General features: G+C 42.0%; 2 protein-coding genes across 3 annotated transcripts in view; both read right to left on the minus strand.

Annotated features, from left to right (window-relative positions):
- The window catches only part of crtc3 (CREB regulated transcription coactivator 3), a 60229-nt gene extending 37284 nt beyond the window's left edge, over positions 1 to 22945 (minus strand). The window contains exons 1-4 of one of the 2 annotated variants that reach the window (XM_083759711.1): positions 22479 to 22945; positions 21332 to 21503; positions 12115 to 12225; positions 4019 to 4149 (exon numbers count right to left, since the gene is read on the minus strand). In XM_083759711.1, coding sequence (XP_083615837.1) covers positions 4019 to 4149; positions 12115 to 12225; positions 21332 to 21466 — 377 coding nt within the window. In that variant the 5' untranslated portion in view covers positions 21467 to 21503; positions 22479 to 22945. Of the gene's footprint in view, positions 1 to 4018; positions 4150 to 12114; positions 12226 to 21331 lie in introns of both variants that reach the window. The other variant, XM_083759712.1, reaches the window with a different exon arrangement.
- Positions 22946 to 23199: 254 nt separating this feature from the next.
- The window catches only part of iqgap1 (IQ motif containing GTPase activating protein 1), a 72150-nt gene continuing 67985 nt past the window's right edge, over positions 23200 to 27364 (minus strand). The window contains exons 36-37 of the mRNA XM_083790024.1: positions 25512 to 25620; positions 23200 to 25166 (exon numbers count right to left, since the gene is read on the minus strand). Of these exons, the coding sequence (XP_083646150.1) occupies positions 25053 to 25166; positions 25512 to 25620 (223 nt within the window). The 3' untranslated portion in view covers positions 23200 to 25052. The remainder of the gene's footprint in view (positions 25167 to 25511; positions 25621 to 27364) is intronic.

Below are 27364 nucleotides of genomic sequence, written 5' to 3' on the forward strand. Positions count from 1 at the left end.
GCACGGGTCCCAAATTCTTTAGCTCTAGACCCAAAAGAGAAACTAGATGTTTGCCCAGACCCAAACTAGAGAAAATAGCACATTTACAAGCTCACGAGGTGTTGTGGGTTTGTAGATCGTCTATCTTTACTACTTCTTAAATGTTTTAGAATTTATGGGAATTCTTTGATTCACTAGATTTCCCCAACCTAGTGTTTGGGCATTGTAGCAAAGTCCTACCGCCTGACAGATTGAACCTCTGCAATACAATAAATGTACCCAAGTAGCCACAACAGGCTTCATTCAGTGTACACAAATCAAGAATGTGGCATGAGCAGACCTGTTGTACCAAATGCACCACATGAATCCTGAGGGTACAGACTGGGTTAAACATGCTCAAAGAAAAACATATAAAGTTAAATTGTACGAATAGGTCTTAATCTAAAACCTCAGCACAGAGGACGGCAAGAATGATGAACAACAGGGCTGGCATTGTTCAAAGAGTTGATGAAACAATGATGGCATTATGATTTGGTAGCAAGTGCCTCGTATGTAGAGTTCCTGGCTTTGTCTCGAACAGGGCAGGACTTCAGAGGGGGTTGCCGTGCCTTGCCGACAGTCTGAGTGTTTGCCAGAGAAACGCTTCTAAAGCCGTCGCTAGCTGCAACATCTTTGGCAAGTGGCTCAGTGGCTCCATAGAAATGTTAATGGCCGAGAAAGCATAAAGCAAGTTGACGAGAGTAGAGGTGCAGTAGTGGCAGAAAAGGGCTTGCTCTCATCTCTACATTTGTAAGAGTCTAATTCTACTCCCCATGTCACAGATCACCACCAGCACCGGAAATTCGGCCACCAAAACTATTGGGCCGAAACAATGGCAAAAAAAGCATATTCGGTTCGGTTGATTTTAGAGCCGAAACTGAATAGTCAAAGAACCGGGATTACCTACCTACGTAATCTAGTGTTTTGTTGTGATGACAAAATCAAAATGTAATGTCTTTTGCCATTATCATGTAGCTCTACAACAAAGGTACGGCCATGACAGCAATTAACACACACACACAAACACACACACACACACACACACACACACACACACACACTACTGTCTAACAAGTCATTTCACTGGTCGATGTCCTCCGACAAAATTATTACTACATCAACAGAGCTCAAGCTCACAAATCAAAGTGTGACAAGCGGAAATGGGTGGACTTTCGGCAGACAGTTCCTCAAAGCTTTCTCTGCTGACATAATTTGCAACATAGATCTGAGAAAACAATCTGAGACAGAGGCTGACAGAGGGATAACAAATGGGAATATACGTCTACTACTCAATACCTACATGCATATATGGAGAGAGAGAGAGACAGAAAAAGAGAACTGAAAATAACTGAACTGAACGGAATTGCTAAATTTGTGTAAAAGTTTGAATTCATGGAGATTTATTTAGTTTTTGTTGCATGTTGTGTGTAATCGATAGGAAAAAAGGGTCATTTTGGGGGTGAACTATCCCTTTAAGGCCACACTCAAAGAGTTTTAATGTTTACTCTGACCTATCCTTTAACTAAGGGTCCATTTGTACACTCTCAGAAGAGTGAAATTAATATCAAGGATTTCACTGTGTGTGTGCAGATAGCAGGGTTTAGCTCATTTATTTTGTGAAACACAAGCCAACACTGTGAGGGACATATGGTCCTTTAAAAAAAAAAAAAGTTTGGTGTGAGATTGAAGTTAGGCAGCTAGCCAGCTCCGCCTTATGTGATTGCCACACAATGTACTGGTAATTTCACCATGACTAACCACTCACTTCGTGACGCGTTGTAAGCTTGTAGATCAGCTATTTCCGCTATATTTTTATTATTTATTATAAGTATAGATTTTTTATAGATTTTAAACCTAAGCCAGTAATTTCTTGGTATATTACAGTTATTTGTCATATCTGCCCTGTGCACTTTGTCCAGTACAAAGCCCAAAAGGCAAACTAATTTCTAATCATATTAAAAGTTTCAATTCCAAAAGGCAAAAACATAACGATGAATTGACATAAATCGTTGTCAATAAATCGTGACATCCCTACAGGTAGGCTATAAGCCTTGGCTCTACAGCCAAATCATCAGTGTTATTTACTCTGAGAGCATAGAGGTCCATTTCTACACTCAAAGAGTTAAATCACAGTGGATGATTTTACTGTGCACTTGATTATCTGAGGATTCCTGGAGGTGACTGAAGCAATCTGTCATAATTACTTGACACGCCGAAACCCCCCTCAGGCTAAGTTTGCACTGTTTTGTTCTTGTTTGACGTCATCTGCTCTGTAATTTTCATATGACTTATGACCATTTTTCACAGCTAAAACGCAGTGGATGCGTTCACACTTGAATGGGTTTGTTGCTTTGCTTTCTCCACTCTTAGGCCAAGGGTTCACATGTATCAGTCTTTGTCTATCTCTGACCTGAAGATCAGACTATTTTGTAACCCATTTTGCTGTAATCCTGGACGCTACTCTCACTCTGCCAACCTGGGGAGAGGCCCGAACTGAGCTCATGCTTCCTTCATGCATCTTATAACCTGACAAGGGGGCGTTTCCCCTGGTAGGTCGTAGCACGTGGAAGGAACACGTTATTCCAACTAGTTCTTTTCACTCCATCAGGCATCTCGGCTGACCAGGGGGAGGCAGTATTAGAGACAATGATTACTGCATGTTTTTTGTGAGGGTACCTACCCTAGGGACATGGGAGAGCATGCAAACTCAACACAGAAAGCGCCTTTCGCCAACCCCACCTACTAGGGTATGGGTGCTGATGGAGGAGAGAACACGCCCCCAGTGCCCAAACAATCCCCGGTGGGAATCGAACCTGGGACCTTCTAGCTGTGAGGCGGCATCACTTCTTCTCTCCAGAAAGTGTAACCTGTCACTTCAGTTACATGACACAATGTACTGTGAACAAACGATTGTTCACAGTGCATAGCACAACGGATTCAAACTGATTTGGGAATTTGGGAATTCTAGATTAAATCAACTGTGCACAATACTGTGGCCATTAACAAATATTCGATATCCAAACCTAATCTGCAAATAGTGTGTTTTTCTAGAACAACCATTTGAATTTCTGGCCAATTTTGACAACCCTCTACAATAATTCTACATGACACCATAGAGCGTCGCAGTCCCGCCCCCGACGAGCGGCCCGGAAGAGAATTTCCCATTCATTTTTACCATAGACGTTTCAGAAAGTATTTATTTAAAGACCTGCAAGCCTCAGACAAAGCCAACTCGGATGGTGACAAATAATTAGAAAGAAGAAAAAAACACTTTGTTTTAGTTTTTCTTCTTTCTAATTATTTGTTCGGCCCAACAAATTGTGTTTATTGTCATGAGTTGTCACCATCAGAGTTGGCCTTCTTCTAGGCTTACATGTCTTTAAATAAATACTTTCTGAAATGTCTATGGGAACAATGCATGGGAAATTCTCTTCCGGGCCGCTCGTCATCATGAAAGGGGGCGGGACTGCGACGCTTATATAATCCCCATTCTGAAGATAATTACTGTATGAGCAGTTATGCATGCAGCCCTATTTATATCCCGAAAAGATGGCTGGTGATGGATGACAGCTTAAACCTAAATGTAAAATTTTACATTCAGTTCAGTGAATTCAGTGAATTACAAACACACACAAAAGCTGGCAGATGCCTTCTAATGTACACAGACAACTACATGAGCAAAATGTGTGTGCGACACATGCACACATTCATAGTTGCTGTTAAACATAAATGAACAGCACCAACTTTGCAACACATTTCTGGTCATTATAGTGCCATGAACATTACCAGCTGCCTACAGTGGTGAATTTCATCACACAGCTAGAACCACACCATGGACATTGACCGGGCAACCGAACCAAGGCCACCCACCTGGCAGCCACAATGCCAACTTTCAAGACACACAATGGATCGCTATGATGACCAGTGTCTTAACACATTGGCTGAACAGTGTCTTAAGATAATGTCTTCTACATGTGGTGGAGTGAGATTGTTTAAGGATATCTGCCGTCCGTGCTTGTCAATGGGTCTGCGATGGGGAGAGTTGATGCGGTTTCTGTCCCTGTGGACCCTCTCCACCAGCCCGTGATGACGTGTCCCTCGCATAGAGTCCAGCCCTGAAGGGAAGCCGCCCTGAGGGAGAGATGGTACAGAAAGGAAAGTGGATAAGATACTATAGGAGAGAATATATAAATGATATAATATTATATACCTATACATACCTATACTACCTATACCTATACATGTTATTTTTGGAGAGAGGGCGAAATCTCAGAACGACGTTCGACCTAGGTTGCGACTGAATCATTTTAAGTCAGGGCTTTTTTTTTACGTCGCAGCGTGTTTTGAATTATACGTCGCAGCGTTAAGAATCCGTCGTGGCGTGAGGACTCGTCGCGGCTATAGATAATAATTCGCCACGACTTAATAATAATTCGTCGCAGCGTTAAGAATCCGTCGTGGCGTGAGGACTCGTCGGGGCTATATCTACCCGTTTGCGACGTAATAGGTTGTCTTTGGTATTTGGTGGTATTGAAAGGCATGCCTTTCCGCGCGCATCGTGCCCGGCGATCGGCGCACGCGCCCGGGCCCGGTACCACCGCGTGTGCCTCGCCGGCCCGGTTCCGTGGAGCTCTCCGCCGTCTCCAGGCGAGCCTGCGTTCCCGAGCTCTCACCTCTTTTGCGCACCGAAAAGAGCAGATCTACCCCCGCACGTGTGTGTGTGTGTGTGTGTGTGTGTTAGAGACCTGCAAGCCCGACCTGCAAGCCCCGACGGGGCAAACGGGCCGGGGCCGGGCCCGGGCCGACTTTGTCACTGCCCAACGGGCCCAGGGCCGAATTTCACCCAGACTGGATTTGCTTCAGCTCCGCGCCTATAAACTCTCGTCCTCTCTCTCTCCTAATTATTGTGCAGCGGAGCTGTACACACACACACACACACACACACACACACACACACACACACACACACACACACACACACACACACACACACACACACACACACACACACACACACACACACACACACACACACACACACACACACACACACACACACACACACACACACACACACACACACACACACACACACACACAGAGTACTAAGTAAGTAGCCTATATGCTACGGCTCTAAAAACATTAAATACTGCGGGAGCATTATTACCACACTAAACAAAGTTGGATTTGTACATTGCAGAAACTGCAGAATGCAGATGCATAACATAAGTGTTCTTATTATTGTCCGTCTACTCTGGGTTTTATAATGCAGCGTGAGTCCGCGATAGCCGATCTGCAAGCTCACAACGCGTTGCGCTGATTGACAGTGCGCGTGCAGCAGCTACTGTATAAAATTATGTGTGTTATTGACTTCTTGTTCCTTAATGTGGGTTTATCAGAGCGATATAGTGCAGCTGTGAGTGAGTAGCTACTGCCAATAGAGCGCGTTAAATTATGTGTTAAATGTGGTTAAATGTAGGCCTATTATATATACACGCACCATACAAGCACCTATATTATATAATATGTGTTATCGCCATAGACTGTAAAAAATATGGACAAAGCGTTCGCCGGGTCTAACATGGACGTAAAATGAAGCCTGTTATTCCTGCACTGTAAGTCGCCATCTTTCTAGATCCGTTTGGTACCAGCTGGCCATTGGCTGGCTCCGTTTTGGACCAGCTGGCCATTGGCTGCCCAGACAACGAGGCGGGACTTCCCCCCTTCTTCTCCGTTGGTTTTTATTTTGACTCGAGTGGGAGGGGAATCCCGATCATAGACTGTAACGGTAGCCACGCCCCTCAGAACATACGCGATGTTTTTTTTTCTTTATGGTCATTTTTTTAATTAATGGGACCATAATTTTCCAAAAAGAATATTATGACATTAGAAATGAGACTTTAAACTAGTGACTGGAAGAAGAAAGTATTCATGACCATGTTTATTAAAGTAATACAGTCTAGGTGAAGTTGGGCCAAAATACATGGGCCTCTATGGAGCTATGGGGCTTTTTGGGTCCAGTCCAGCGCCACAACAGGCCATTATATGAACTACCGATTTCAAATGAGGCTTCACGAAATATCTGGCTGACTGCCCCCCTGGTTATCGCATACAAATGGGCAATCAACATATAGCAGAACCCCCCACCAGCAGATGTATATAAACATGGAACTAGCTATGATATTAAAATGAACTGAGCTGTGATTGTGTCGTACTGCGCCGGCCGGTGGCCTATTATGCCTATAAATGCATATCATGCCTGTTGGTGAAACATAAACATCTAAAATGGTTCAGTAATAATTAGCATAAGTTATTATTAACGAAAAACATCTAATACTATTTTAAATTGGTCTAGTAAAGTTAGTAACTAATCAGAAGCAGAAACCATTTTGTTTCAAACAACTGAACTAGACCAATAAAATAGTAGGCTAGTATTTATGTTTTTCGTTAATAATAATACATGGTAATTATTATTGAACGGTAAGTACGCTGGTATGTACGCTATGGTACACTATAAGCTTGTATATCTGTTTATTTTAAGCATGCGCCGCTGCATTCTGTCAGAATCTCGTGTGTGTGTGTGTGTGTTTGTATGTGCACACATGTGTCACACATGATGTGTGCTATATATGTTATAGCTCTAGAGACGCAGAGAAAGAGACAAAATAATAAGCCAATAATAATAAGTTGCGGGGCGGGTGCCTTAAAATATATAGGCTACTCTAAGGTGGGCACCCAGTACTGTCGTTATAGGAACCTTCTGCCCTTGCCTATAGAGCCAATGAACGGAGCGCATTTCTCTCTCTCTCTATCTCTCTCTCTCTCCATCTGCCGTGCACATGCAAAGAGCGCAGGTATCCAACATTGATAAACTGGTTCGCTTATATCCGTGCAGTATAACATCAAAGTCCAATAGGCCTATAGTCCATTTATCGACGATCCAGCAGCACAGTAGCATACAGTAGGCCTATTAATCATCATCAATGAACATGTGTCAGCCGCTGTTGTCAAACTGCCCCCCCCCCCCCCCCTATCTGTCTATCTGCATGCGCTACGACGCACACAACGCAATGCGAGAACTCACTCTTTTAGGCCTATACTCTGTCTGAGTGCGATTACTTTAATAAAGGTTGTACTTGTAGCCTAAGGTGAGTCATTGAGACATAGACAGACAGACAGACAGACCTGTCAATGCGCTACACGAGCGCGGTGAGCTTTGATGATCAGCTAAATTAATATAGCCTTGTATATAAATTCATATGTCCTTGTAGGTTATCTATTGTGTTGGCCAGGGAACCCCCCCCCCCCCCCCCAGAAGGACGATCGTAATCACATTGCCTTGCGCTGTGCGTAAAGTAGTCTTTTTTTCAGTATGAGGCTATACGCAGCTTCTACACAAAGTGCAAAGGGACCCCTCCCCCCCCCACCCCCACCCCATGTGGACCCTTGGGGGAGGCACACGGATAGGAGCACAAGCGCTCAGACTGTATAGGTGCGAGAATATAGTTGCACACATGGCTACACACACACACACACACACACACTCACTCACTCACTCACTCACTCTCGTCGCTCCTATGCGGACCTCCGTGATCCCCCAAGGGTCCCCCAGGGACCCCCCCACCCCCCCCAGGGGTTCACGGACGAGGGTCGGGCCATCCCTCCACGGAACCGGACCGGCGAGGCGCACGCGGTGGTGCGCCGATCGCCGGGCACGATGCGCGCGTAAAAAGGCTTGCTGCCCTGCAGGTTCTCCACGGGGAAAGGCAGCATGCACCCTTTCGACGTATTAATTAATACGGCACGACGAGTTGTAATACGCCGACGAAAAATAAACCGTTGAGGCGAATTATTATCAAACCGCCGCGACCTATAATAAAATACGTCGCGAACGCCGACGGCTTCATAAATAGCCCCGACGAAATAAAGCTTTGGGGCGAATTATTAAACCGTCGGGACGAATTCATATTTAAACAGCGACCTATTGAATAATAAGCCACGACGGAAGATAATACGCTGGGACCTACGTCTCCACCCCGAAAGGATTTCGGCACTAGCCACTCCTATGACAAGCTTTGAGTGTTTGTGTGAACACAAACATTGGCTGATCACCCCATAGCTATGATTTGATTGGCTGAGCAAAGTACATATTGAAGATAAAAGTGAGACATTAACCAATGGCAGTAGCTGATATTTATCTGTTGCATTGGCTATGTTGGTGTATTGCACCCCTACTGTAAAACACTACTGTTAATTTAACTGTTGAGAATGTACAAATGTGTAATGTAACAAATGGATCAAGATTTAAATGAACACTCCGTATTTTACAGTGTACGTACGTATAGCTACAACCTCAGGCTCAGAATCCTGTACACAGATACACACTTATAAAGCCTGATTCTTGGGTCCGATGCCAACCCCATTTACTGATGTTTACAGTACATTTTCAAAAATAGCCGATCTGTAAGTAGTGTATAGGCTATTCAATCTTTAAAAATGACTAATAATGAGATGCTCAACATGTGCCAGCCGCCGCATTTCTCCCGTAAATCTCCCCTGTTTGAGGTGATTGTGGCTTTGCCAGACACATATCGCGTTCCACCAGCCAATCAAAGTAAATTCAACTTTGGCTCGAGACAAGCCTAAGATTTAGACACTCGTAGATGTATTTTATCGATTCTGACATTTCAGAATCGATACAACAACATCTACGACAGTCTAAATCTTAGGCTCCTTGGTTTGATGTGAGAATACTGTCTCAGCCCCCCAGGACACCCATAGCGTAGCGTTTCTCATAACTTCAATGAATAAGCATAAACAAACAATTTCACACAAACAATGTTTGTAAAACTAAGATGTTTGAGGGGAAATATACATTTTATATTTACAGTTAGAAATAAAATATTTTCATGTAAAGTCACCTCCTTGTTTGTCTTAGTGGTGCGAGGCTGAGCAAGCCGAGGGGAGACAGAGAAGACAGGAGGGGAATGTTTATCTGCTGTGTGACGTCATCGTTCGTGACGTCGTTGTTCTTCAAAAGGTTGGTGAAATCCAGGCATTGCAATTTAATTAATTCTGTGGTCAAACTATTAATGTGACATAAGGTTCTATAAAGTAACAATGCAATTCAGGGTTGCCGTGGATTAACCGATTTTGGTGTTAGCATTATGTTATGCTTTAGCTATTGAAAAATAGCAGATCTCGGTGGCGCGCTACGAGCTTGTAGGTCTGCTATTTTTGAAAAATCGAAGAACGACTGACATAGAAACATAGCTTTTTCAGAAAACTGTCATTTTTAAACAGACATTTTTAGAATCTAGAAATTTGAGAACCACTGATCTACATATGTTTTGGAGCATCTGTCCTAAAAGGTAGGGCGAAAAGCCAAGTCTCCATGGCTGAGAGTGGCCTTCTCTCTGCCATACCGGGGATAGATTTCGGGACCAGGGCACATTAAAGGGATCACTGCACTTACTACTTGCTTCTCTAGCTCAAAGGGCCATTCTTCCAGGCAACACAAGGGTACTTTGAGCTGTCTCCTCAGAGAACTGACACAGATACAGACTCCACTGCTGTTGGCTTCCTTACAGTACTGCACTTCTTAACCCATCGAGACCCGTGGTCCAGTCTATAAATGTCTACGAAAATCCTAACGGTTTTATGAAAACCCATGTTTTCATGTCAAGGACCCCCCGAAATTAAATGCATTTGGCCGCCGAACCCCCCTCCATCTCAACACAATATTTTGTTCCCCCCCGCCCCGAAGCAAAGCTTTGAGTTAGAAATGTTTGCTTTAAAAAGGCTTTTTTTTTTAGCTTAAAATCTAAAATGACACGGATGTCACGGTTTTAATGGGTTATAAAAAGGAGAGCTGATAATGACTTCAGATCTGCAGCAGAGAGTGCAGATCTAACTGTTCTGCCTTTGCCCGTCTTCATAAAAGGACATCTGAATGATTTAACAACATTCTCAAGAGAGTAGCTGCTTTGCACTTCTGAAACCACAGTACACTGTCGGGCTGTTTTAGCTCTTAGTGCCGAGAATATTTTAGAGTGGCTCATTGTTGTTAAAACAAGCCTGGCCTTGAGCAAGTCCAAGTTGAGAACAAGAACTTTGTGTTTGGTAATGATGGTACTACTTAAACCCAATAATGACCACCATTATTTACTTGAGAGCTACTTTCAAAATGAACAGCTCAACAAGATCTACTCACCAAAGCAAATCAGACAAATGCACTTGGAATGGGAAATAGGACGAAAATGTTTCATTGTGGGTTTGAGCTGACATGCTCTTTTTGATGTCAATCAATCATGTCACCTTAATTCAAGTGTTTTAAATGTATTTATTTTAATTATATATACCGGTATATATATTTCTAGGGACATTGTGGTCTACCTGTACAGCCTTATAGTGACATACAGCTGATCTAACTTTTGGAGTTAAAATTTAACCCCTTCAACACCCAAACATAGCAGGTTGGTTGTTGTGGCGACACCGGCACATATAAAGTAGGGATGCGCCGATCCGATACTCGTATCGGAGATCGGCGCCGATCCAGGCTAAAATTCTAGATCGGGAATCGGTGGCAATGGGCCGATCCATTATCCGATCCAGTCAGATGCCGCTCCGTTCTCCCGTTGGAACTTGAGACATGCTCCTTCCCAGTGCGCACACACAGTCAAACAGCCCCCTCGCTCCCTCAGCCCTCTCCCTCCTGATCCTCGAGGGAGAGGAGGGGCTCGGGCTGCGCTCAGTCACTGTGCACTACACTAGTCTGTCTCGTTCTGTCACTTCTGTCCCGGGTGTCCCCCCGCTGTGTTCTTAACTTTTTTAGCAGGTCGCTCGTATTTCTTTATGTAAGATAAAGAATCCGATGAACACGGAGAGCCAAAGTGGACAGTTGCCAAAGCCCCCATTCAATTACATCCTACTTGTTGTTGCTGTTCCTCATGTTAGCGATAGCTGCTAAAGCTATCAACAGTAGCCTACCTACACAACATTGCTAGGCTAGCAAGCTAACGTTGCAGCAAAGGGATCGTTGGTGTGTCGTGTGTGTGTGTGTGTGTGTGTGCGTGCGTGCGTGCGGGGATTCCGAATATTAAAATAATAATAGTAGTTTGAGTATGCTGGCCCACAGTAGCTACAGAATGTGCGTAGGGAGAGGGAACATATGGGGCTAATGCTGGCAGTGATGCATTGAATAATTTCTGAATAGAACATTAACTAGAGTTATAAAAGGAATAGAAACCAAAATGATGTGGTTGACTATCGTCAGAAATAAATTAAATTGTGGTTGTGCTTTACAACTTTCCTTTTATGTGTAGGCCTAGCTGGTTTATAATCCATAGTTACTATGTATAATAATAATAATAATATTATACATAGTAACTATGGATTATAAACCTAAAATAATAATAATTATAATAATTATAGGCATAATATTATTATGCATAGTAACTATGGATTATAAACCAAAAATTATAATTATAGGCATAATAATAATAAAACCCCCTAGTGGCCAAAGACGTAATCTGCGTATTAAATCAATAAAAACTATGAAAGTGCATAATACTGCACAGCTTTTATTTGTACTTAGAATGTTAAACCCTCAGAAATCGCCGTGGTTGACCAATATTATTAATCCACGTGTTAATAATATATTATATTATTATATCTAATATAATATATATAATAATGTATTAAATACATTACATTATACATTAGACATAGGGTATCGGATCGGTACTCTGTATCGGCAGATACTGGACCCCCATGTATCGAAATCGGTATCGAATGCCAAAAAGCCGGATCGGTGCATCCCTAATATAAAGGGAGACAAAGCTCAGTCTACAATGCCTCTGTCATCTCTGTGCTCCTGTACGGCTCGGAAACATGGCCACTGAACAACACGCTGGCGGCCATGCAGGCTCGATGGCTTGGCACAAGCTCAACACCTTGCCCGCCACGACAGACCCAGATGGAGAGATCTGGTGGCTATGGTTGTCTCTAGGCGGCCAGTGCAAGAGGAACTAATAAGTAAGTAAGCATTCCAACCCTAGTAGAACCTCAGGAAAAGGTGCCAAGTGAAGATCTCACCTGGAATTCGATGCTGACATTGCCGATCTGATTGACGTTGGGTAAGGAACCTCCGTAATACTGGGCCCGGGACTGAGACAGACGGAGTTGTTGGATCTTCTGATACTGCACCTGTTAGAGAGGGGGGGCATATGTACACATCAGTGTTAATTTGCATTTACTATGAAAACCTGCATCTCCCGTCAGTTAGTCACACCTCCATATATGGTCACGTCTTGTGACATTACGACTCGTTACATCACACCTCCATATATGGTCACGCCTCGTGACATTACGCCTCCATATATGGTCACGCCTCGTGACATCATCACGCCACCATATCTGGCCATCTCCAATCCATATATGAAGATCATGACACTGACCTCATCTAACCCTGGATAACCATACATAGAGAAGACTGGATCATAACCTAGATTTGTATTATATGGAGCCGGCCAGCAACTCTACATCTAGCCTGGGGTCCACCGATGCTTTCTATGGCATAGGCAGCTCCTGGCAGGATCCGCCGGGAGAATCTAGACGCAGCTGTGCGACATGAGACTAATGAATTAGAGCGACAGAGAAAGAGAGGAGTGTGTGTGTGTGTCAATTTAACAAAAGGTGCAGAGTCTGCAGACGATTAGAAATCAGCAGAGAGTGATCGACGTTTGTGCTACTCTATGACGAATTGAAGTGGACTCAGTCCTCCCTGGAAATAAAAACGTCTGGGTTTCCGAGGCTACTACTCTGACCTAAAACTAAAACCCTTAGATCTTATATGGAGCTGACCTGTTCTGACATTCCATATGTAGATGTTTCCCCACCCGTCCTTCCTGTTGTTGATCTGACCTCATCAAACGGGTACAGGCTTTAGTTTTGACATACCTCAAACCCTAACCTAACCATAACCGCAAGCACAGAGCAGCGCATGTTCGCCAACTTTAACGCATGTTCGCCAACCTTAATCTGATCGTTTTCCACATGTCGGTACTATGACATGTTGGATAAGCGTGCGCACCCCCATTAAACCCTGTACACTCAAGACACGCTATATGGCCAGTACAGAATTAATTCCATATGTTGATCTGACCCCCATGCTAAAGCGCCAGCACTCGCCCAGCAGTCTGCCGTCACCCAGGCGGATGCGTGCACACGACGGCAAACATAAATACAAATTGTAAAGTTCCAATGTTCAATGCAAAAAACACAATATAATCATGAGTCACAATTATTTGTGTGACAGTTAATCAACTTAAATTTCTAATCGTGACAGCTGTCACGATTAATAATAGGAAAGAAAGATATAAGACAGTTGGGGTACTTTGATTTTGATTATTATTAAAAAAGACTTACAGTATATACATTTCGGCCATTTGAAAATAGCAGATCTAATAAAGTAGATTTTCAAAAGATGTTAAAACATTTGAAAACTTTAAATGGGACATTCTGCATGATTACTACTTTTACTTTTGGTACTTTAAGTACATTTTGAACCCAACACTACTCAAATGCATTTTGAATTCCGGAATTCAATTTCTATATTGCTGCAGTATTGATACTTTTACTTAAACTAAGTACAAAATGTAAATACTTTCCCCACCACTGAATATTACATTCTAGGAAATGGGCATCATGGCTGGCATACCAGCTCACCACCAACACATGCCACAGGCATCCACTCACATAGACAGAACACAAGCAGTGTTGCCAACTTGCCATGTCATATTTTGTGAGAGAAATAAGCAACCAGGTCTAGGAATAGGAAAACAAGCCCAAAAGAAGCAACTAGGTACTGGGACAACGCTCCACACGTCCCAAACTCTTCTCCCTTCTGGCTCCAAAACTGTGGAATGCACTTCCCATTGCAGTCAGAACTGCAGCATCACTCCCAATCTTCCGCCGTAGCCTGAAAACCCACCTTTTCAGACTCCATCATGGCCCATAGCACTTACCCTAACCCCTTAGATAGAATTTCTGTTGGCTTAGATAGCATTTGACTTAGACTTATAGCATGTTATGTAGACAGCACTATAATTGTATTGTATATAGTCATAGCACGCCATAGTACATATGTATAGCATAGTAGTGAATATGTATAGTTTATTATGTATAGTGTATGTATAGTTTCATCATATAGATATTCCACTGTTACCTTCTTAGCTTACGCATGTTTCATGATAAATGCTTTTATGTGATGTATTCCCATGCTTTTGTTCTTGCCTAAATGTAAGTCGCTCTGGATTAAGAGCGTCTGATAAATGCCTAAATTGTAAAATTGTAAATTGTACTAGGCCACATTAAATTAAACCTAGTATGCATCAGCAATTTGAAAATGGCAGATCTACATGCTCACAATGTGTTGCAATGTGACACGTTGTGAGCTTGTAGATCAGAAATGTCATTTTCAAAAACTCTTGAAATGCCTGAAGAGGGTCTTTGACCGAAACGTTGCCTATAAATAAAGTTTGTATTGAAAGTGCAGACGGTATGCAGGTCTTTGTGCACTTATGTGCATTCGTCTAAAAACTCTTTAAATAAAATGTGGAATACCCTATTGACCTGAATAATAAGACTACGTTTTTGTCCAATGGAAATATCCTAAAAAAACGGGGTCGTATTATGATCAGGAGTTCGGGACTAGACTATTTGACATTCAATGTTCTTTTGAGTCTTGATAAACAGGGGTCTTCTTATATTCGGGACAATACGGTATTTGGAATATTTTTGAAACATTCCAATACCACAAATGCTCCCTGGCATAAAATACATTCATGAAAATATTTGTGAACCACTGGTTTAACCCATTTTGACCGGAGATCAGATTCTAAAAATGTCTGTTTGAAAATGACAGTCGTTCTTCGATTTTTCAAAAATAGCAGACCTACAAGCTTGTAGGGCGCCACTCGGTGGCGTGCTATGAGCTTGTAGATCTGCTATTTTTCAATAGCTAAAGCATAACATAATGCTAACACCAAAAGGGGTTCCCGCTCAGAATGGGTTAAATAACAATTAAAACATTTGGAAGCAAGTTGTTTAGAAACAAGTCCAAAATAACACAACCATCATATTTTTAACAGGCAACTGTACAGAAAAATATAGCCCAGAATCGCTTATAATAGGCCGATATGGCAACAGTGAACATAAGGCGGCTTGTTCTGCCAAGGTAAGGTAAACAGACCCAATCATCCATTGTGATCAAGAATAAGCAAATTAGATGATGGGCGTGTCTTCCCATCCATACACCGCTGAAAGGGCACAATTTGAATCTCAAAGCCTGGCCCCATTTTACTTTTATCAATAGATTTACACAGACTGGATATATATAGAGAGAGAGATCATTTTCTCTGGGAGAATACCAACATAACACAAACCTCGCCTTAGTACAGTGTGATGGAATGTAAGGAAAAGGAAAGCTATCCGACAGATTGGAAAGAAGCAACCCAAAAGCAGAGTCAACTAGAATGCTATCTGGCCCTAAAAAGAATACCTGAGCACCGTGACCGACCCCAAACAAAGCAACTTCTTGACTAGGTAGACTCAGTGAGCAGTCTTGTGATTGAGAAAGGCTGTCATAGGCAGACCTGTCTCCCTACAGACTGATTGATTTTATTTTATATATTAAAGATGTACAATTCACAAAATTGCAGTACAGAATTATCATCAGGATTGCACAAAAAGTCAAGACTGTGCACCCACTGCACACAAAAGTTAGTGGAAACTGAGCTACATTTCCTAACCGTCTGTCCATTGTACCAAGACATCAGAAACACATTGAAAACATGACAAATGACAAAAAACTCCCATATCTGCTGGGCAAAGTACAACAATGTGCAAACACAGCAGCAAGATTTGAGAGCTGCTGTGATAGGAGAAGGATATGAGATAGAACACAAAATCAATTGGGAACCAGTGTAATACACTCATCCATCATTAATGTGATTAGCTGCAGCATTGTTGCGTACATCAGTGTACAGGTGTCTTATACCTTCTGTTGTTCTTTTAACCTGACAAACTAACGTTTAAAGGGAAATGATTTTGGCCCAGGCGGTGGCGTAACCGTCTGGGCACCCGACTGGTAATCCAGTCGCAGTGTGCCGCGGGTTCGACTCCCGAGCCCGACACGGCCTTTACTGCATGTCGTCCCCCCATCTCTCTCCCGTTTCCTGTCAGCCTACTGTCTGTCCCTTCAAAAAACCAATAAAAGGCGTAAGCCGCAAAAAAGTAAGAAAAAAAGGGAAATGATTTGCTGATTTTGTAGTTTCCAGTGCTAGTATAAACTAAAACAAAGCCCATCCTCATCCTAAACTGAAAAGACCTCACCTCAGATTGCTATGCATTTCCTAGGGATACCAATAAATAGGCCTCTCACAAAGACAATTAAAACAGGGAAAGCATCTGTGTAATTATTTTCTGTTGGCCATTTAAAAATAGCAGATCAACAAGCTCAGAGGGCAACACCCCCTGTGAGCTACTACATCTGCTATTCTTTTTTTTATCGTTAAAGCGTGACAAGTCAACTACTGGTTTAGAGGGCATTCGTAGAATCAACCTCACTCGGGTCTCTTAAAGAACCAACATTCTTCTGTGCGTTCGAATCTGATCTCAGGTCCGAATGGGTTAATGGGTTAACGAGCTGAAATTGTGCAAATGTCTCAGCATCCTTGGTGACAGACAGCAGATCAACGCTAACGTGCTGGAGCATCCTAGCATTTTCACCCTGCAACGTGCACCAGTTGGAGGCGGAGCAGCATTTGACAGTGGTCGTTGGAAATGCAGAGAGGCTCAAACACACTGTGTGAATACGAAGGGGAATGTCAAGGTGTCCGGAGAGAATGATCACTGCCCAGCAGACATGCAAGTTGCTGAAGGAGTGGTGTTGCACCGACCAGGTTGTCAACATGACATTTGACACCACCGCATCAAACTCCAGCCATCTCACATTTAGCTGTTACTTGGGGTGGCAGTGGCTCAGGAGGTTAAGAGTGGCGGTTTGGGAACCGAAGGTTCCCAGTACGATCGTGGGCTCCCCCAGAGATAGTGTGGAAGTATCCTTGAGCAAGGCCCATTGTCCTGCCATACATTCCTGCCAACAGCAAACTGGGCAAGTTCTGTGCTAATGTTAAACTGTGCGTTGCAGAAGTGATTGACTATAAGCGAGGTGACTACCACGAGTTTGAGCTCTACCTTGCTTGTGTATCTGGTTGCAGATGAGGCAGCAAAGTCTCCAGTAACCTTCCAATGGCCGGGAGAGCAGAAAAAGGCACGATGGATCCATGGTCAAACTTTTGAGGTTGAGAGACCCAAAAGAGAGATTAGACGGTTTGCCCAGGACCCAACTAGTGAAAATAGCAAATCTACAAGCGCACAACGCAACATAAAGCGACACATTGTGCGCTTGAAGATTGCCTATTCATTACTTCTTGTTTTTAAATGTCTACATGTTTGTTTTAAAATATATTAAACAAATAGTCATGAGACTCGTGGCCTATAAAAATTGGTCTGTGACCCATTGTTTAGGAACCAGTGCTAGCATACACTAATCAAGCTGGCTTTGATGTAGCACATATCGCCTTGCTTCCTCAGTGCACCATCACCACACGGCAGCAGGTGCCCAAGATTTCAGCGTTGTTTACCAACACCCATCTACTCAACATGGTGGCTGAGCTGCCTGCGAGACAGCTGTAGTGTAGATGCAGCCTGGAATGACCTCACACTGTCGACGAGGGCATCGCAGCACCAGCGATGACACCTCCGGTACCATGGTCAAGTTTATAAGCATGTCTCAAACTGGGGAATTGATGTTACAGCAGATTATAAAAACTCTAAAAACACAGTGAACAAACATACATACAAGAACAGACAGACATGTACATAGTCACAAGCTCCAGGTAACAGTTTAAATAGAAGTGCAACTACGACCACCCACCCACCCACCCCTCACCCCTGAAACTAAACAACAGCTACCTCCTGCTTCCATTACTGATGGCATGAATGGAAGTGGGTATGAATGAGAATTTATACCAATGGTTTTTTGCTGCAGGGGCTTCCAACCGTTGGCTGGAAGGCTAGAATAGATGCCTTTGTGAGCACCTGCTCGTCATCTACGGTAACTGTATATATGACTCAGACTGTAAGTACCCCCACAATATGTACCTGAACGGGTGTGATGCTGCCGCTAGCACTTGCTTGTTGTAGCACACACAAGCTGATCTTCCCATGCAAGCCCCACAGCTGCAACTCAGTATAGAATTCCAGTTTACTTTAGTAAAAGTACAAAAAGTATTGGCATCAAACTAGTACTCATTATGCAGACTGCCCCATTTCAAGCTTTCAAGTGTGTGTGTGTGTGTGTGTGTGTGTGTGTGTGTGTGTGTGTGTGTAAAATATACTGTGTGTGTGTGTGTATATATATATATTTTTTTCTTTTCTTTTAATAGCAGATCTACAAGGTCAATGTGTCGCATCGCGATGCATTGCGAGCTTGGAGATCAGCAAAACAGATAAATGTAGTGACGTACAATATTCGCCTCTGAGATGTAGCGGAGCAGAAAACGGAAATCGGAAATACTCAAGTCAAGTACAAATACCTCAAAATTGTACTTAAGTAAATCCACGTACCGGTAGTTACTTTCCGCCACTGTTTACATGTGTACAATACATGCATGTACACATACTGTACTAATAAACTGTGCTAATAAACAGATTCCGATCCCGTCAGTAGGTACAACCGTCTCTATATGGTAATTCAGTGCATTTTAGATCCAGTCATGTTCTTCACCACTGCAAATGTTGAACGAGCTACTTGCAGCCGTTGCTGCCTGGCAGTGTGTCCTGTGCCGTTGCCAGCCAGCCTCGTTGACTGCATGCAGTCACTGGGCCTTTCTGTCTCATAAGGGTCACCGACAGTTCACTTCATAGTTCATACCTTTATGGCAAGCTTAACCCAGTATAGCCTCAAAACCACATCCTCTTTGGCTGACCATTTAAAGCTCTGCCTCACATAAAAGGCCACATTGTGAACCAATAGCAGTTTGGTAGCGATCTGAATAGAAGCTTTATATATGTTTTCCTCCATGTTTTTATGTCTTGGAATGTGTCATGTATGCTTGCAAACTGCTTGAGATAGATTTTTTGAGAATAGTAAAATCATGGGTTGATGAATTGTGGACCTGGATAACAAATTTATAGTATTAGTAGCCAATAATTGGCTTTTCTCCCCAATTTAGCAGTTATGCCAATTCCTCCCCACACAAATTTCTGTGTCATCACTGCTGTCATATCCTACTGTAAGTCACCTGTCAGTGAGAGCCTTCATCCTACTCCTCCCACCCAAACCTCCCCACTGACAAATATCACCCTCCCCGCCCGGCTTCCGTCCCCTTCCGGCAAGTAAACCGAACACCTAAATTCAGAATGATTATTTTCCTGTGGTACTGTCCTGTGTTTTGTAATGGTTTTGTGAAAATGTCCGGTTAATTAAAACATAGCGTTCTGTGAGCCCATCATTATGAGGGTCAATTCTTGACTGTTATTTGTCAATTAAAAAATAATGATCCTGGGCCAGTAGCTAGAATGGTGGGGCCAGCGATCTTGAAAAGAACAATTTCCCCTTAATGTCTACCCCTGGACAGTTCCAAACAACTGTTGTCTGGATGGCACACAACAGGCAGCTTTGGTTAGAACTACTGACAGGCCTGGGCCATGGCTCAGTGGTCCAGACACCTTGGCTGATAATCCAGTCTGGCAGTGTGCCGCGGGTTCGACTCCCGATCACGACGGTCTTTACTGCATGTCTTCCCCCCACTTCGTGTCAGCCTACTGTCTGTCCCTCCATAAAATAGGCGAAAGTCAAAAAATTACTGACAGAATTCAAAGATGTGACCATGATGCATGAGAAAGCATTTATTCATGTATTTACATGGGACCTTATTTATGATAAAGAAGTGTAAATTTGTACAGTACGTCTCTAAATGTTATGATGAATTGAAAACGGTGGACCCTCTTGTAAACAAGCGAAATGCTTTATGGTGTCGCCCACTCAGAGGTAACAGTTTTTGTATTGAGTTGTGCTTGAAATGTACTGTAATTCTGCTGTTGATAAATACTTAAATCAATGACATGGCTTTCTCTGGTCTGGCAAAGAGGTAGCCCCTCTCGGAACCCTCCATAAAGCTTTTCTGAAATTTGGATGAGTTTTATGTAGGGTCGCTGTTCATAACTATATTTTCGTATGGGAATTTTGGAACGCGGACATAAATATGCTCCGTAACATCGTATCTGCGCCGTTTGGCGGCCTGTTTTCCTTTGAGGGCTTCTGAATCTGTGAACTTTAAGTACCTATACATCCCGCTGCGAATATCTCCTGTGGCGCGGAAGCCGTTAACTTTGTTTGACCGATTTGGTCGCTTTATTTCTTCTTGTTTGTTTACCGTTTATTGTACCGCCTCCCGGTGTGCGGTTGGCTTGTGCGGCTACGTCCCTGCCTCTGATCTGCTCTGTCATAGCTATAGCGCCACTAGCTAGCCAGATAGGCAGTACAATGAGGTGTCAATAAACAAGGAAGGAAGAGAAGAATCAAAGCGACCAAATCGGTCAAACCGCGCCACAGGAGATATTCGCAGCGGCATGTATAGGTACTTATACTTCAGATTCAGAAGCCCTCACACGAAAAGAAAGTCGTCAAATAGCGCAGACAGGCCGTAAACACGATGTTTATGTATGTCCGCGTACCAGGTGGCATGGTACTGCTGGAACAGGACCCCATGGTCTGTGTCGTCAAAAAGTCAGAAACTTCAGTACCATTGGGTTCTGCTTGGAGGGCTAGCAAAGAGGATGATTCCCTACAAAGGGGTTTCATCATCCAGCAGGTGCGAGCAGTGCACTTTCCCTGTGTTAGTTACAGTGAAGGACCTGTTGATTAAATATAGCACCGAACACCGTTACTGATCAAGTGACAACAACAATGTTGTCAATGGCTGCACGCGCGCGTACCCTGACACACACACACACACACACACACACACACACACACACACACTTAAAATAAATCGTTATTGTATTAAACACCGATTGACACTCCAGTGGGGGAAATGCATGGGGTCCCTATGTTTAATATGTGGACTATTTACTCTGTGGGCTATTATTAAAGTAACACTCTTCCGTATTCATTTCAGACAGGGGGGTAAGTGAAACTAAAGGACCATATCCAACAGTGAAAACAACAAGGTGTTTTATTTACCCTTGACACGGTCAGGTCCGTCATGAGCTGGTCGAAGGCCCGGGTCTCCTCGGCTTGCTTCTGGTTGTGCAGAGCGATCTTCTCGCTGAACTTCCTCGGGTTGGAAGCACTACCCGTGCCCGGGGATCCGGACATGGTGGCTGTAGTGCGACCAGACCAGAGGGCCGCAAAACTTGCAATAAAAAAAGGGAAAAAAAGAAAAGTGTGTGTTGTTGACACACAGTTTGTGTGTGTGGAGTCTATGTTTTTTTGACGAGCACTGAATCCATCAGAGCTTCAAACTGTGTCTCACACACACAGTTGACCGGCCTGTGTGTGTGTGTGTGTGTGTGTGGTGTCGCGGTGAAGTTAACTTGTTGCAAAGCCAAGCTAACGTGGCTAAAGCTAAAGCTGCCTTTAACCTAGAATAACATTAAAAGTGTCAAGGATTCAACGGTGACGTCACCGAGCGATTCAGAGGGGACCCCGTTAAACTTTAGTTGTCTTTTATTTTACTTTTCCAGTATCGTAACTGAATTTCTGTAATTGTACTGTTGATATTTTGTCAACAAAGGAACAAAATAGACTACAATCTACTACACACTTCCGGACTGTTTGCAACGTCACTGTCCCATCCTGGCGATCTTTTATCCTAGCCTTTAAAGAAAGTTGTCTTGGTCTGTGGCCGTAGTGAAGTTCCTGACAGAACATGCATTCATTAGTTATAAATGTAAAGTTACTGTTGTTTTCTCCCCTCTCCTTCACTATGCATTTGTCCTTAATTTATTATTTGATTTATATTTTCGTACACATTGAGCGAAATTGACCTAACCTATCAAATAGAAAATTGGCCTCAGAAGTAGTCCAAATTACTGTGCTTTTAGGATGCCGTTATTTAGCTACACGAATCTAACGGCCAAATAAGTATTGTTAAGAACATAAATTGTTTCATCAAACTAATGATTAGTTTGAATTATCCGACGCGGAGCGGAGGACGTTGACGTTAGCAGTTAGCTACATAGATAGCATAGGTCTGCTAGTCTGAGCATGTCTAAAGTATGACAATTTGGACAGAAATATAAAAGCAGTTGTTCCAATTTAACGATCAGCTCATTTGCATAATATGCCGTGGTGTTAATTGCGTAACGAGAGAGAGTGCAGCACTGACAATTAACTCTTAACGTTGTAAGGGCAAAGGTTTGCTCAAACAATCCCACATCTCTCAACAAGTGTCCGCCGATCGGTCTGCTCCTGAAAACAACTGCTGCTGCTTATTTGGATGGAAAGCCACAAAAAAATAAAATAAATCTGCAACCGTTTTGTAGAAGATCATTAATCCAAGCATTTATACCAAATCGAATTGGTTAAAAACAACAACGCGATTGATTTGACTGTGATGATGGTCTTCTTCGGTTAATCCACCTCAGCTCGATCTCAGACAGACTGCGGTTGTAGAGAATCCAAACAAACTCCAAGATTAAGCCATGAATGGTCAGATCTGTCCCGTTTGGTTCAACTGATGAGCGAGCTTTCACAATAAATTCACTTCATTAAGCCGTCGCTTACAGTACAGTACAGTACAGTGGCCAACAACTCTATCCCGCTGGCTTGTTATCGTAGTACTCTGTCTGCCGAGTAAACACGCACCAACACTACACTACTACTACTACTACAAGCCCTTATGGCAACACCGTCCATCCACATGCTGTCCACAAGGCGGCGACAAGACGCAGCATCCGTGTCTGCTCCATAGCTCTATGATCTGCTCTTGATTGGAATACAAATAATAATATCGACCAGACTGGATTATACTCAATTTTATCCTTCAACTTCTTGTTTAATGACCCATGAGTGGATATGCTCTGTAACAATTGTAAAAATATTAGACCTTAATTGACAAATGTTTAATAATCGAATAATACATTTTACATTTTGGACAGAATAACCAATGTTACATCGTGCCCAGATGTCCCTACTGCCCACCCATCCTGTTACCACCAGGTTACCACTATTGATAACAGACGTTAAAAAAGCTGATGGTGATGAATGACAAATCCTTTATTTACTAGGATGACTGCAACAGCACAAAACATTGGGACCACTTTATTTCAGGCCCAGTGGGGCATTAATTTGAGATTGAGAATATTACGTTAGATTGACAGTCCTATAAATTCAGGAGGGAGGGGGGTAATGCACCGCACATATGACGTTTTATTCTAAAACATGTAAAATAAATGTAATACACATAACATGCTCCCAAATTATAATTGCAGGGAACAATGTCAAACTCCAAACAGGGATAATTTACAACAAGGAAATCAACATCTTGTTCCTCTGATCAGGGCAACAGTATCTCATTTAAAGGCTTCAAATCAAATGTGCTACTTTTTAAGAAAATAAGGATAGTGTAGAATGACATCTACTGTCTGGAGCCAAAAGTCAAATTAACCATAATACTGCACATGCTCTAAGCCAAGGGTTGAGAAGCTCCTCTACATGTTGTCCTTAACTTTAGCAAACGTTAACTATAATATTTTGAGGACTGACAACATATAAAATATAAATAAGGACAGGCTTGCTGAAGCTATTTAACACACATTATAAAACAATTCTCTGTGATCAAGGTTGAGTTTAATCTATCGCTATATAGGTATAGGTTATAGATTATTAGCAGACTTCAAATCTCAGTTTCATGAACTGCTATTCAGGAATATCGGTGTTTCAGATAAACACTTCTGCATGTCGTTTGAGAAAGCAAACGAACATGCTCACTTTCACAACTGTGTGATTTAACTCGTACAGTACAGTACAGTACAGTACAGTACAGTACAGTACAGTACAAGCCTACTGCACATCTGTGCATCAGGGCTGATCAGGGATGTAGTAGTAATACTCACTCACCACAGTCAATTCCACTACAAATCCAGGTTACAAAGCTAATTTATACTTAGTTGCACAACACAAGTATAAATAAACCCATAGTCAAGTCATAATGTTGGTATCAAATAAGTCATTATTGCTGACAGGAGAAAGTCATGTCTATTTAGCCACTATAGAAATAAAGGCACATTAAACATTACTTGCATTACCGTCTTAAGACCATTGCAAACAAACACACAATACTGTGAGACTAATAACACACTTTGCATTGGTCTAAGGCAGTAATGCAAGAATGAACACAAAAGGCACTCTCAGATGTGCAGACTAGATCATATCTATCAAAATACAGTACAGCTCTGCTACAGCATGAAACAGCATAGATAGAGCTTTGGTATTGGTGTCGAAAAGTGATACGAGGCTTGCAGATCAGCCAGGTAACCGGAGTAAAGCAGTCACTAAAACAAAATACAATTGTATCTCTTTACATAAAACGTACAATCTACAATTCATCAAAGTCCATGCACATGTTGGTGGGAATGTTTAAAGCAAAACATATGCATTTTCTTTTGTTTTGGACCAAAACGAAAAGACTGAGCAAAAATAATTCCTCAAACCTCCACTCTATGCTGGCACAGTATACACAAACTGCTTTGCCTTTAACAATAAAGCACATATGGTGATACACATAACAGTAATACAACCATAACAACAACAACAACTTTGCATAGGCACACAATGTGAAGTACAGAATAGAGCATCTCTAGGATATCTAGAACGGTGATTAAACAGGGCTTCAGCACTGCCGGGGTGGTGTTTTTTTTGTGCATCAGTGTCCGTAGCCCCTCACTCCTTTATGATCCCTCTATTTTCCATAGAACTTCTTGTTGAGCATGAAGATGAGCAGGTTGACGTTGATGGTAGCCTTGTCGAACAGCTTCATCACAGCCACGCCTTCATACTGAAGCTGGAGAAGATCCTGAGGGAAACACGAGCAAAGGAAATATAATTCACCAAAAGGATCGAAGTAGTTATCTGCATACATTCAGTGAGATTGTCAAATAGACAGGATAGCTGCCCATAGTAGTCAAATATTACGCAAAATAGGTGGTGAAAAGTGGAGATCATCAAGCTCCATTTGATGCAGCATGAAGAATATACTATAGGGGTTAAGTTGTTCACAGAACACAAGCAGTGATTATTCATTTGAGTGCAAAATGAACAATCATTGATTAGTGCTACAAAAAACACATAACATACAGAGAAGATGACAAACATTTAGACACTTCATCTACATGGTCTTTGAAATACAACATGATCATACCTGGTATTCTAATTGTAACGTCTCCAAGTGTACGCCCATGAACTTGGCCTTCACATCAAATACTCCAACAGCCTCTGACGGCGAGATCTCAAATATGACATTCTTGAACCTGATAGGAGATACAATGAAAGGGGCACAAAGGAACAAGTTACAATTATGTGAAGAAAATGATCACACGCACATGCGCGTTTCTTTCTTACTACAGGTTCCATAAAAGAAAAACTAAAACGTCTATGGTCAATGATACCACGAAGAAAAACTAAATGCCTATGGTGAATTATAATTCCTGTATTGGTGGCTATTGGTATCTCATATGTATCTCTGTCTCTGATCATCACTATATGTAACATTGTTTTGTCTGTAGCTCAAAACATGAGACTGCATGATCCAAAAGCAGTTCTTGGATGGTGCAGCAGAAAGTGACTAGAGGGCTTTTAGGTTATTTTTAAGTTATTTTGATCCATGCAGTGGGGAATCAGAATCAACCAGACGAAGATCCACGATGGATTGAACTGTTGGTTAATTTGTTTAAATAAACAATTCTCAACCATTTTATCTTAATTCACACTGTCTATGAGCATAGTTTCGTCGTGTGAAAACCTCACTGTGGATAGACAGCAAAGTTCACTTTAAGAAATAGAGAAAATCCAGAGCAGAGGTTCTCCATAGTATTTACAAACAATATATAGTTATAGTACCTAAAATAACACACCTCAAGAAGGGCTTATTTTTCTTGAATAATCTCAGATTTCTATAATACTTTTCCCCCCTATTGATAGACTATTATTAAACAATAAAATCACAACAATCAGAGCTGAAATTGTTACAACTGCTGGTGCTGGCAACCATGTGAAAGGCAACATTGGCTACGTTTACATGGACAGTTAAATCCCCTTTTCATTCAGAATAAAAGTTAAATCTTATTAAAAGTTGTCATGTAAACACCTACAAAAACTTAAATCGGAATGAAAATGGCCAATCTGATTTAAATTTAGATCTGATGTAACTGACCGGTTTATTCCATTTCTAAATCCTATTGAAACAATTGTCGACTCATGTAAACACTCATTCGGATTTAAGTTCATTCTGGTCTTTCTGTGCATGCTTGTTTCCATGTAATTGGTATGGCTATATTATGCTCTTGTTTTGCGATTAATTATAAGAAACTAGACATGTTTAATTTTTAATCTCTGAGAGCAACCTCTCATAGGCTACAGGATACATCACATATAAAGTAATATGGCATAAAAGTGTTTTTTTATTAATATTATTACAATTATTTTGTTTTACCTGAAATGTAGTGGAGTAGAAGTAAAAGTATTGGAAATTGGAAATACTCAAGTAAAGTAGAAATAACTCAAATTATTACTAAATTTACTTATTTACTTTCCACCACTGGACGTAAACATATCCGCCCCGCCCCCTATCCAATCAGAAGCCTTCCCAGCCCCAAACCTGATGTGGAATGAAATAATGGGATTTAAAAGTATTGTCCATGTGAACACTCATTCGGAATGACCATTTCCCATGTAAAAATGCAGCAAAAAACTTACTTCTGAATGAATTAATTCTGAAGTTTTCATTCTGAATGATAAAGCCCTCATGTAACCGCAGCCAATGAAAGATTCACTAGCATAATCAAAATCAACTTGTAGCTATAAGTAAATCTTCCAATTATGTATTGACCTCTATACTACTATAAAAGGTTCTTCAACGACATTTCAAAAATGACATTTCAAAAATACATAGCATTAATATATCCCTTGAAAACTGCTGATGTGCTGCTCTAGTGAAGATGTTTTATTGTGGATTTCTACACAATTACAGACCGATATCTAATCTACCCTCTCTAA

The sequence above is a fragment of the Protomyctophum parallelum genome (assembly GCF_964188405.1).
Source record: "Protomyctophum parallelum genome assembly, chromosome: 2".
Taxonomy (NCBI): Eukaryota; Metazoa; Chordata; class Actinopteri; order Myctophiformes; family Myctophidae; genus Protomyctophum; species Protomyctophum parallelum.